The sequence below is a fragment of the Opisthocomus hoazin genome, chromosome 4 (assembly GCF_030867145.1).
Source record: "Opisthocomus hoazin isolate bOpiHoa1 chromosome 4, bOpiHoa1.hap1, whole genome shotgun sequence".
Classification (NCBI taxonomy): domain Eukaryota; kingdom Metazoa; phylum Chordata; class Aves; order Opisthocomiformes; family Opisthocomidae; genus Opisthocomus; species Opisthocomus hoazin.
Window position 1 is genome coordinate 59,715,089 of NC_134417.1, and position 12,492 is coordinate 59,727,580.

General features: G+C 40.8%; 1 protein-coding gene across 1 annotated transcript in view; it reads right to left on the reverse strand.

Annotated features, from left to right (window-relative positions):
• ABCB5 (ATP binding cassette subfamily B member 5) overlaps positions 1-12,492 on the reverse strand; it is a 36,416-nt gene that overhangs the window by 7,877 nt on the left and 16,047 nt on the right. Inside the window, exons 14-22 of the mRNA XM_075417458.1 lie at positions 11,600-11,803; positions 10,214-10,384; positions 7,490-7,651; positions 6,762-7,007; positions 4,934-5,080; positions 4,339-4,443; positions 3,473-3,550; positions 2,266-2,349; positions 58-261 (exon numbers count right to left, since the gene is read on the reverse strand). Coding sequence (XP_075273573.1) covers positions 58-261; positions 2,266-2,349; positions 3,473-3,550; positions 4,339-4,443; positions 4,934-5,080; positions 6,762-7,007; positions 7,490-7,651; positions 10,214-10,384; positions 11,600-11,803 — 1,401 coding nt within the window. The remainder of the gene's footprint in view (positions 1-57; positions 262-2,265; positions 2,350-3,472; positions 3,551-4,338; positions 4,444-4,933; positions 5,081-6,761; positions 7,008-7,489; positions 7,652-10,213; positions 10,385-11,599; positions 11,804-12,492) is intronic.

The window sequence follows — 12,492 nt, forward strand, 5'->3', positions numbered from 1 at the left end:
GTTGTCCTTAGAACTGATCTCACACCATAACCCTGTAGTTAAAATTGGAGGACTTACTCTTCCAGCCTCTTCCAAAGCTTTTTGATCTTTTGCGGCGTGACCAGTCACAGAGCTAACTCTTGCAGCATTTGTAGCAATAACGAACGGAATGCAGGCCAGGATAAGCAAAGTTAACTGCCAGCCATATACAAAAGCAATAATGATGGCAGTCAGAAGGGTAAAGACAGTCATAGTCATCAGTCCAAGTCTGCTTCCAGTTGCCTAAGAAAACCCCAGAAACCCCCAGATATCCATCATTAGATTCTCTTTTTGTTACTTATGTCATCACTTCAAATTGCTGTATAGTCAAGGCCAGCGGTTCAGCTGAAAAACTAAATCACATGTGGTCATGTGCGTGGACATTATGCACCTACTTCTGTAACTGTTCCTAGATGTTCCTTGTACCTGCCAGCGCTCGGGCCTTCTAGCGAGGTTAAAGCAGTCTAAATTGTCAGTCATGGCAGTTGTTTAACAAAACATGTGTCTGGGACTTCCCGCACTACCCAAGGCACAGAAGACTGAGGCCACTGTCACAGTAGGACAGGTTGGGAGTTGGGTGCCCAGTATTAGGTAAGAGAGGCTTCGTTCCAGTGACAGCCATCCATTGACCTGTCCCACTAATGGTGGTGGAAAGTATTCATCCTCAGGTTCTCATGCACTGCTGCACCTGGGGTTGGGTTCTCGGGGGGGGGGGGGGGGGGAATAAGAAAAAAAAATCTGAATTTGGTCACCCTACAGAAATGCTTCATCTCGACAGGGATAATGACTGGGAAAGATGAACTCATACTGAAGAACTCCTGTCTCCTCCCAGCCTGCATAACATTTTAAACAAGAACTTTTGAAATGAAAGATGATTAGCATCCAGCATCCGGGTGGGCTCCGATCTGCAGAAAAAAGGTCTGAAAACAGCCCTGTGGAAATAGTTCATCTTCCAAAATTTGGCTTGATGGAAAAAAAAAAAAATCCTTGGGCGGGAAGCAAAAATTCTTTTCTCTTTTGCCAAAGACTTTCTTGCCCTGAAAAGACTTTTCTTGTTCAATAAAATTTAAAATAGTAATTATTAAACCAATGCCAAGGTGAATTGTTGCCATATGTTCTAGAGGCTGCACGTAAAGATGGATTTGGAAACTTCAGCCAGCGCAGCATGAGGCACGGTACTTACTGAAACTCTGTAGCACTCCAGAAAACACAATAGCTTTGGAGAGCAATTCATGTCCCTAGTTGGCTTTTGTAGTTAGGGGACCCTGTGCATCCCTCATTTCTACTGCCCTGACAGAGTGATCTAGAGTTCAGTGCCACTGAAGCAAACTGGAACTTTAAAAAATCAAAAAAGACTAAGTTTTGTCAAAGTCTATTTTCTCACTACAAGCCCATAATGAAGGAGGGCAGGAGATAGTAACAAAATTCTACTGGGACTGAAAAAAGTAGAAATTAAAGGGGTTTTGATGTACAAATTTTAAGGACATAAAGACATCTTAAAACAAACCAGAAAACTTTTCCCCTAAAAGTCCTACAGTGGTTTTTTTTTTTCTTTCTTTTTTCTTTTCAGGTAGAAGGAAAGAAATGACGAAACTTTTGGTAGATCATCAGGGACTGTTGGTGAGGTGAGCAGTAGGAGAAATTGTGCAGAATTTGCCATATTCTGCTGCTAGTGTCCAGTGGCCACCTCTCCCATACCAGCACCTTAAGTCTTTCTCTCCCTTGGCCATCGCCCTCCCTGATATTCTTTATTAATGCTGGGCCATTTCTTGCTGTTTGGTGTGCTCATGTGTGAAGCACATTTGGTAGGGATAGCAATACGAATTATCTTGATTAAGGTCAGTTAAAGTTTGTATCATCTGCAGATGGAACATCTTCATGGTACTCGGGTGACACCCATCATAGGGTATAAAAACCCAGGGTCCACGGATTCTGGTCCCCAGCGCCTACAGATTTCACTTTGCATGGTGAAATAGTCTACAGTTATTATATATTTAGCTTCAAGACTTGCAGGGAGGGAAGCAAAAGGCACATGAATATGTGCTGGATTTTTCATAGTTCTCAAATTACTGGCTGGGAAGCCCTTTTCAAGGTGTCAACAGCGTGCTATGTAAATGCATCTGTCAGTCTGGGGGCTAGATTTACTACCTTGTGTTCTGAAATGATTTCAGTGTCCCTTGCCAATTACAGTTAATATTTGTAAGGAAAAAAGTATTTAAAAAAGCATACACAAAAGAATGGACATACCCCTTTGACTTGGGAAGCATCTGTGGCAAGCCGAGTTAGGAGAACACCGACAGCATTTTTCTGATCATCATACCATCCAACCTCCTGCAAGAAAAGACACTACCACTAATTTTTGTTTTAAAAAATTACATGTTCTTGCCATATTTCAGATTTATCAGGATTATTCATAAAATGAACAAGCACTGCCAACTCAGGTAGTATGTGGGGAAATGGAAGTACAAGTCACGATGGCTAACTGCAACATTCTTCCTCTGTAGTCAGGGTCTTCCAAGTAAACTACATGAAAAAGCTTAAAAAGCATTATTCTGTTGTGAACGTCTAATTGTTCACAATCAAAATGTTACTAGCTGTAACATTCTTCTGAATGTGACTATTCAGAAACTTTTATTATAAACCCCTTTTACTCAGTCTTTTGTTGGGCCTGAAGAGGTTAACTACTCTGTTACTGCAAGTTACCCATTCCATTAGCCGCAAAAAAAGCAATTGCTCATCTATATTTGTACATACAGAAAGGAAATGAGTGCCTTTTACCTCTAAAGCTAAGGCTTTTTTTTTTTTTTAATCATCAATTTTCCCTCTCCTAGTCCCTTTCAGATGTTTCTATGGACACAGTTTCTTGTCCCCAGTAGGCGTTTAGGTGCCAAGTTACACATTCTCAAATCTCCTGTGCAAGTAACATGAAATCGCACAAATTAACAGGAAGGGTTTAATATAAGTAACTACTCTTCTTGTGGGTAATTCTTGATGCAATAGGGCAAATTGAATTTTTTGCAGTAAAAAATTATGAGATTGTGTACTTACTATGGATTGCAGTACGTAGATTTAAATCTAAATCACCAAACAGATTAGACTTAAATCTATGTATTACATACTTGCATCATGACCACCAAAACAAGGGGAAATTAAACTTTTTTGGTCATTCTTGCACACAGAGACAGCTGCAAACTGTGGGCATATCTGCATGTCAAAAGTGTGCACATCTGCAATGACACTCCTTCAAAAATAGACTATTTGCAGTAGTAGCACCAAACCAAGTTCCACCTGGACAGGAGACTTTCAGAAAGTTGTCTTTTTTCCCAAGTTGGTGGTAGAAGAGATTTGTTTTTGTTTTCTTTTCTCCAGACTACACAATTGAAACCCAACTTGTACCTTGTAACAGTCTGCAAAAGCCATCTGGCTCTCAATACCCTAGCGGCATAATTCATACCTGCTGAAGTAACGCTTTGAAGGACAAAGAGCGCAGTCTCATTGTTAGTATTTCCCCAGACTTCCCAAACATGAATCCCTGGGGGAGCAGAGAGTGTCACATTTTCTTATCTGGTGCTTTAACTCTGTTTATAAAGCTGCACAACAAAAGCAATGACACCAAAAAGTCTCCTACAACCCCCTGCACATATGTAAATCTTGAGAAAAGTGCCATTCCCGTTCCTAGAACCCAAAACTCTATTTTCCCACACAAAGGAAGAAACATAGCAAAGAAGGTAGGAGCTTTGTTGTAATCTCTTATTCGTATGACTCAGCAGCATCAGATGATAAATCAGACTATCTAGTCATCGTCCTCTGTAATCTGACTGCTACCTGAAACATTTACTCACAGCAATCCTATCAATGGATTTTGTGATATGGGCATCAGTGTGCAGTAACTGTTTCCTGCAAGCTGAGGAGCAGTCATAACAGGACAGTGAATAACGGAGCTTATTTGATGGTATGAAAAAGACTGTCTGCTATGGAAAGAGTCTGTATTCTACTTACTTTGGCAAGAGCCTATAGACTGTCAATGAGAAATGTCAGTTTTAACTTTGCCTTTTAATGCCAGACCCTCAACTTTGATTTCAATCATGCTGAAGCCACATTGCCTTCAGTGGCTTATTTAAACCAACAGCAAATATGGACACATATCTTTAAGTAAACACATCAATAAACCCCACATATGTCAGGCAGAACCCTGGCACTTCTGCATGTTTTTGTAAGATCTGATTGTCATTTTGCTTCTCAGACTGTATTGATGTGAGTTGTACCTGCAGCCTGCTGGGATGTTAAGAACGCCTAACATTTCAGTGTAGTGACACTTACTTGGATTATATATGTTGCTAAGGTAATCACTCCAAGTAAAAGAAACATTAAAGAAAGCACCAAAGTGTTTTTACTCCTCTTTTCTGGATCTGTTTCTTGAAAAGCCTATGCAAGAAAAAACACAAAAATTAGTAAGTAGACAACAAGTGCCAGTTACGTAAGCCAGCCTTCATCTCGAGAAACTTGTCTACTTCAATTTCTCTTCGCAAATATCCTGGATCCTGAAGTCAGTCTTGCAGTCAACTTTCTGTTGAGGGCCGGAAGACAGTCCATCTTTCCATTTAACCTACATCTAGCTAATGTGTTCCCCCAGCTCCAACTATTGTTCCTCCTTTCCTATCTGCCAGTCAGATGCAGTCCCACTGGGCTTTGCCTCTAGAAGGTCACTTCACAAGCATTCATCCATTTTTCATTGGGTCCATTTACATAAGTGAATCTCACCCAGGGTCTTACACAGGGAGAACTGAATGAGCAGGAGGGAGGCTCAGGAATGCAACATCCATTTGGAAAAAAAAAAAAAAAAAAAACACAACCCAACAAAAAACCCCTCTCCCAACCCCCAAATAACCCAAACCTACAAAACCCCCAAACTTACCCCAATGATTTTTCCAAATATAACAGCGAATGCAGGATGGACCCCACCTGAGATGGCAGCAGCAATCACTCCCAGCAGTACATACAGCCACTCGGGCTTGTTCAGAGCCAGGATTCTTGTGTAAGGCACAGCAGGGAGATTTTCTTCCTACAGGAAATGGAAAGCTGCAAGTTTTCCTTGGAAAGGTGCAGAACATGAAATTCCCCAGACAGTGGATGTTCATTAGGCTTTGAGTAGTGAACTGTTTTGGTAAACTACTGAAAGCCCTCTCTGTGCTCTCAGACAGAGCAAACGTGCTGGGTATCTGCAGCTTTGCTGTTTCATATCCTAGAACTTCAACTGCACTGTAAAAGTTTAGAGGCAAAAAACTGAACAAAAGGCTAAGTCATAAGGGGAGAAGGGCCAGGGCAATTAATTGAAAGTCAGATAGGACTGGTCACCGTGAATGCCAACTAACACTTGAATCTTTATAAAGAACTACAAGTCTCACTGTTCAGAGCACAGAAGAGATCCGTCTGGTTCAGCTAGATGCTGGTGGGCTGGCAGTAACACAACTGGGTAGAGAGGTCAGCTTGCTCTTCTGCAAATTATAGCCTATGCATCATTACAAAAAGCATGAAAAAGGCACATTTAACAGTCAGTTAGCCTGCATCTCCTTTGAAAGTACAAAAAAATGCCCTGTTCTACTTTACCAAGTTATTCATAATAGGAACGGATCCAGCTCTTTCGTAGTACTTGGAATATGTATTAGCTGGAAGCGATATTTTAGTAAGAAGGAATATAGACAGACACAAATCACACTAAGGCTTCTATAAGTATAATAATCAAATGCTGTATTACGGATGACATCCTAACTTCTATAGATTTAAAAGGATTCACGGTTTTACTTCAGAATATACATTTTATTACTTCACTTCAAATGTCCTAAAGTCAGGTTAAAAACAAATAAATATATATATATCAAACCCCAAACCAAAAAAACTACTAAATAACTCCTCCAATACATTTCATTAAAAAAATGCTGTAGTTCAAGCCGTACAAAACAGAAACTTGACTTTCTTTTTTCCTATTGAGCTGTCTACCCAAACCCTGATCCAGTCTAGAAATTTTCCACTAGAAATCTGCTCCTATTGATTTCTATGAGTTTTACTCAACTTTTCTGAAATAAAATTGTTTCTAAAACCTGAACTTCCTATACGACTTCTACTTCTACTTTTGTCAAATAAAGGGTTTTATCTGAATAAAAACCTCCAGAATTAGATGTTTAAAGCATATACTAAGACAGAGAAAGAGAGAGAGAAAATAATAGTTCTTTTATGTAGAATACACTTCAAAATGTTAGGGTTTTGATTTTTCTTTTTTTCTTTTTCCTTATTTGACATAAATGTAACATGGTATTCCAAAGCGCCTTAAAACTGATATGCACACTCAAGGTATAACATTATCCACCAGTATTTGCAACAGTGAGTACCAGGAGGTAAAGAATCCTGAAAATTAAGTCTCACTATTCATTTTAATTAGATAGAATTAAAACATCTGTAATGCTGAAATAATACACTTAATTTTATGATGTATGATGAATCAACAGCACAAGTATTTTCCAGCTACACACTAAGTCAACAGTGTTAAAATGAAGTTTTTTGGTAAGAAGTACACGATTGCCCCCATATTCCTAGAACAAATGCTGAGCCTGGTGAGTACTGACTGTAATAGCACTGGATTAAAGGTTGTACGGCAGCCAGTTACCTAGAAGTAATTAAAATTACATGCTGCGTGCTTATGCTTACATGTTATCACTAAAATTCTAAACTAAAGTTTTAATACCAACCTCCAGCTCTTTTCTTTTCTTCTTCTTTTTTCCAGAGGACTTTTTCTTAGAAGAGCACCGCTTGCTCTTATATCTGCTGGATCTTCTTCGAATGCTGCCTCTCCCAGAGATCACCGATTCTTCAACATGATCTCGAAGAGTCAGGTCCTCCACAAGATCATTTCTGTCATTTTCCTCAGATTCATCAGCCCCTGTGTCTTCACTCTCTTCCGATGTCTCATCATCTTGAACATTATTGCTACCACCCTAGTGAGAATTTAGGATATAAAATCACAAGCTATTTTGAGCAGGGAGAAGGAAGAGGAAAACTTTCCTTCACGAGTACTGCTGCTTCAGTCATGTGATCATTATTGCCTATAGGCCACACATATTTCAGTCTGTAATCGCAGAGCAGTAGACTATTTGGTCTTGATTTTTTTTCCTTCCTCTTTTCTTTTGAGCAGTCTACAGAATCCACCTGGAATCTAACAGTTCCATGGTTATGCCATAATTGTGTAGTCTGTGTCTTCAACTTAGTTACATTTTTGACATATTCAGTTGCGTAAATGTGAAACACTTTTATGGGTAAAACTCCCAAGAATTCCGAGCCTGTGTCCGTGCCCTGATTAGAATGACTGTGCAGCTGCCAGCTGGACGACATGTAGGAATTAGAGAGAAAATGGCTCCAGGTACCAGCATTTCACAACTTTGTGAAATGGAGGGGGGGGGGGGGGGGAAAAAAGCCTTACCTGCTGCATTACAAGAGAATAGTAGACTCCCTTCTGCAACATGAGTTCACCATGTGTTCCTTGTTCAACCACGACACCTCTCTCAAATCCAGCAATAGTGTCAGCGGTCCTGATGGTAGACAGTCTATGAGCAATGACAATAGTGGTACGTCCAGTACGAGCCTTTCAGAAAAACAAACGCAATTTGCATCAAAATGTGAAAGAAAACAGCACAGAAATAAAACAAGGTTATTTTAGGCATTTATAATATAAAATAATTCCAAACTTTAAAAAGAATTCTTTCTTCTAAAAATAATTTTTTTTTCCCCTGGTTTCATATCTCTTGTTTATCAGTCAGAATGTGAAGCAGGACACATTCACTTCCCTAATTCAGGCAGAGAATACCACATTAACCTTATTAGACAGGCAATGCAGGTATTAAAGGTTACAGTTAAGGTTATTTGACTTTTTACCAAACTTGAACTATTTGAGCTGAAGTTGTCCATAAAAGGTTTCCATGTGTATGCACGTGTGGGAGGGAAATGCAGTGAGCGTAGTTAGATCCCTCTCAAAATAAAGCTATGATAGCTCATATATAAAGAGAGGATATTTTCTTTATATACTGTCCATACATATTTTTGGAAGTATAACATTAACATGACTTCTGACAAGGCTTAGCAGGAAAGCCTAGAAGTGTGGAGCACATCTGGGCTCAGAAACAGCTTTTAGTCACTCCCTAAAGCTCTCTCCCGGACTTTTGAAACAAGCTGCAACTGAAGTTGTCAACTAATACATTCTCCGTGGGGGCCTGCTGGGATTTGGCAGTGAGAGCCGGCGAAGCCCCTGTCTGCAGGTTGCATGCTCGATGCCTCCCCAGCTCCCACACACAGTCCTTGTGCAGCAAACGAGCCCACGCCAGCTTCCGGCTGCTGGAGAGAGCAGCTTCCCTCCTCGCCGATGCCTGGAGCAGACGGTGGCTTGGAAGCAGAAGGAGAAGTCCAAGGGGACCTCAGGCAACAAAGACGTTCTGCAGTCAAAGATCCTGATGGAATTTGCTTGCTACAGAAGTTGTACAGCGTTTGGGCACAGGAACAAGGGTGTGGAGAAGATGAGGACAGTTCCACTAGACGAATGCTTCCACGGAGATTTGGATTCTTCCCTTACACCTGCCACCAAGTGTTCATAGATCTGATGTGAGTCACTCAAACCCCATCACAGGTGGTCTGTCTCGGTGCAGTTTTCATGCCTGTGCTCTAATGAGCAGAGGTGCGGAGCCTTCACCACTGCAGCTCCAGAACAAGCAAAATGCTCTAAGAGATGCAAAGTTATCTGAAAAACAGAAGACTACAAGCATCTGCATATGACTGCTCAGAAACTACCTGTACTTCTGAAGTTAATATCCTGCTCCTCAGCTATGAAAATAATGAACGATATTAGCACCACTTATTCCACTCAGGGAAGTTGAGAAGAAAATTGTAAATCCCATTTGGGGACTACATTGATGCACATCAAAAAGCTGTGAAAAGATGAAGAAGTTCTGATTCAGGGCCCATTTTGGTGTGTTCTGGGAACATGCTGAAGGATGAAGAAGAGTATATAGAACAGCCCCCTTAACTGAGTGATCTCCCTCTATGTTATGCACTAAATGAAGCCAAGCTTCTGGAAAAGGTTAATATTCAATCATGGAGTTAAAGAACATGCAGAAAGAAAGCTAAATCATGGCTGAAGCAGCAATATTTTAGAGCTTAACTTTGCAGCAATAGCATCAATTATATACAAATTAGGTTAGATGAATATTATTTCTGCATCCGCGTGTTACCTCAATATCAGTATAGTTGTGTGAATAGAACCAACAGCTACATTTTACCTCAGATTTAAACTGATTGGCAACGAAGGTAGTAAATTCTATATTTCCCTTGAGCCCAACTTGTAACTCATATCTCTATTCCTAACTAGTGAAAGGCAGGATTTTTCACTTAGCTTTAAAAAATACATTAAAATAAATATTAGATAAATGAAGTAACATTTCAGCCCAACCATAAGTTCTTTCTTAATTGAAGTCTCCAGGTTCCACTACATCTTGGTGGAAACTGCTGACAAAGGAGGGCTGTAAGGAAGGGACGGTGAGCTGGTGGGACAGCCACAGGTACGAGCTCCGACAGCTCTGCTCTGCAGTAGTGCCCACCCTGGAGCTGTGGGGCTGACAAAAGCCAGAAGGGGCAGACACTCAATATTTGTAACTGCCTCTGCTTTTTGTTCTGTGCAGGATCTGATTTGCACTCAGTCTCTGCAAAGAAAAAGAACTACTAAACCCCAAGAGCTTTCTGAAAATTATGAAGCCACTGTTCAATGAAGAACGAGTACTAGGAATGTTATACTACACATTTCTATTAATCTATCTGAAAAAGGCCATTCATCCCTCATTCCCTGCCTTTATAAGATGCCATCTATATTTCACCAGCAAATGAACAATAGTGATTTGCGAAAGGGAGTGCAGGAGACTTGAGTTACACACGACTGTAAGTGTCTTTGTAATTACCAATATTGTTAAAAAACCCAATAGACATTTTTCCTAAGTAAAATTTTGATCTTTCAAACTCCCTGTTAAAACCCTGAAATTGAAACATCCATCCAAATTTTATTTTCCAGGGTTCTTCCTGGGGAAATCTGCAGTGAAAATTGTACGTTAATTTTTCTTAAGTCTTGTTGTGCCTCTTCGTGCACCTTCAATAACATGACTCCTACCTTATCGAGAGCTGCTTGCACTATGGATTCACTCTGAGTATCTAGTGCAGATGTAGCTTCATCCAGAAGAAGAATCTTGGGATTTCTTGCCAGGGCACGGGCAATAGCTATTCGCTGCTTCTGTCCTCCACTCAACTGAGCTCCTCTTTCCCCTACCATGGTGTTAAATTTCTGAGGAAGTAGAAAACAAAACAGAAGTTGTGGAATGTCTCAAATGAACTCCTTACTTCTCTGTGCAATCAAAAGTATTCAGCTTCTAGACAAGAAGTAGCTTTATCTGGCTGACTTAAGCATGGGCAGAGCAAACATGCAATGACACCCAATCCATCTAGCCCTTTGCAAAGCCCTCCTACCCTCATGACATACTTCACATGCCTAACTTTGAAATTTTGGATCTTTAAAGTCTTGATCTTTACTACTTGCTCAGAGAGTGCTCCAAACCCTGAGTTTTCTCAAGGCAAGCCCATAAAAGGCATCTCTTCATTTTCTGAGAACTGCCTACCTTTCTGATAGGGTTGGGATCATACGGACCCACCTGGACCTCTAACAATGCCTCCTCCAAATACGAGACACCACCTTGGAGCCATGGCTCGGCCCCTACTGATTGTGTCACTGACTCCAAAGTGGCAGGTCTCGAAGTCCACAGTAGCCTTTTATTATGTAGCTGTTTAAGAGTAAATACGATCACATGACTCCTCCTGAGAAGAAGGAACCTTGGAGCAGACCGACACACTAGAATTGGCACATGCTGGAGAGACGGGCATCGAGCTCTCTGAGGTAGTACAAGAATTTGAAATCAAATCCCAGGTGGACACTTATCCACATCTTTTTAACTGCAGGACCAAAAGGAAGGACATATCATCCATTCCAGAGGATGCATTTTGAATGACTGATCTCACTTCCCACTCCCATCCTGAAAGAACTAAGGCATTTACTGCTAGGAGAGGGCTTAAAGCTGTGAATCTCAGGCAGAGGGAGTGCTCAAGCTCCCAGCTGTTAAAAATGGCCTTGCTTCAGATCATACCCATTTACTTCTACTTCCCACTTCCTATGGAATGTGCTGACAGCTCCCAATAAAGGATTTTGGGATCTTCTCTTTAAAAGCCTGGCTCTTCCCATGCCTTGTGAGACAGGTAGGAAAGGTGTGAAGCTTCCCTGCTCCCAAGTTAAGGCACTGACATTTTTTCCAGACTTAGACACGAATCCTTTGAGGGCAAAGAAACAAAGGCGCAATATCTATTCCAGAAAGTCCCTGAACTGAAAGCTACTGGAGGCTTTAAGAGCATTTTGGGAAGTTATACCACAGCTTGAATTCCCATGCTCTCCCTCTCAGAAACAGGACACTGGCCTAAATTTCTTACACTCAAAAGCAGTTCACGAACTCACATCAGGCAGTCTAGATATAAAGTCAAAAGCATTGGCTTCCTTGGCTGCTTGCTCAATTTCAGCATCAGAAATATCTTCTCGGCCATAGCGAATGTTCTCAGCTATTGTTGTTGCAAACAAAACAGGCTCCTGGCTCACAATACCAATATTTTCTCGTAGCCACTTTACGTTAAGTGTCCGAATATCACGACCGTCTAAGGTAATCTGAGAAGGAAAGCATATGTCAAAGAAGTTGAAGATACCTATTCTGTACATAATAAATAATTAATTACTATTACTTGATTTAATTATCAGCCACAAGGACAAAAAAAAAATCTTGTCTTTAGTAGAAAACTATGCTGGGGGAGAAGTTACAAGAGTAGTTTTTCCATCCACTGCACAAGCTGGAAAATGGCAAGGAGCAGAACAAACAGAGAAGACATCACGGGTTTTCTTTGTTGTTAGACCTCCCCTCCGCCTCCCCCCTTCCCCACCCCAATAACCATGCTGTCCAAACTGGCCTGAAGTTTTCCAACTTTCCCACATATTTTTCAGTCTTTTCTCATGTCCCTGTGCCAGTTTGCTGCCCTCACAGTTGTGGCTACACGATTGCCTCTGTGGCTGTGCTTTACACCAGATCAAGGAAATAATCCAAGCTGACTGAAAATGAAGGAAAAGTTATTTTTAACCTGTACCATTTACAACATGGTCCTTTGAACACTGACATTAGCACAGTGGAGGAACAGCACACTGAGGCATGGGGGCAGGAATGAACAGCCACAGAAGCGCTAAAGTTTGAGAAACAACTGTGTTGATAATAGACAGCTGCCTTGATACATTATGTAGCAATAGTTCAGCATTTAATGTTTGAAATGCTTACCTAGTTCCAACTAGCAGTAACCACTAAGTAGCAT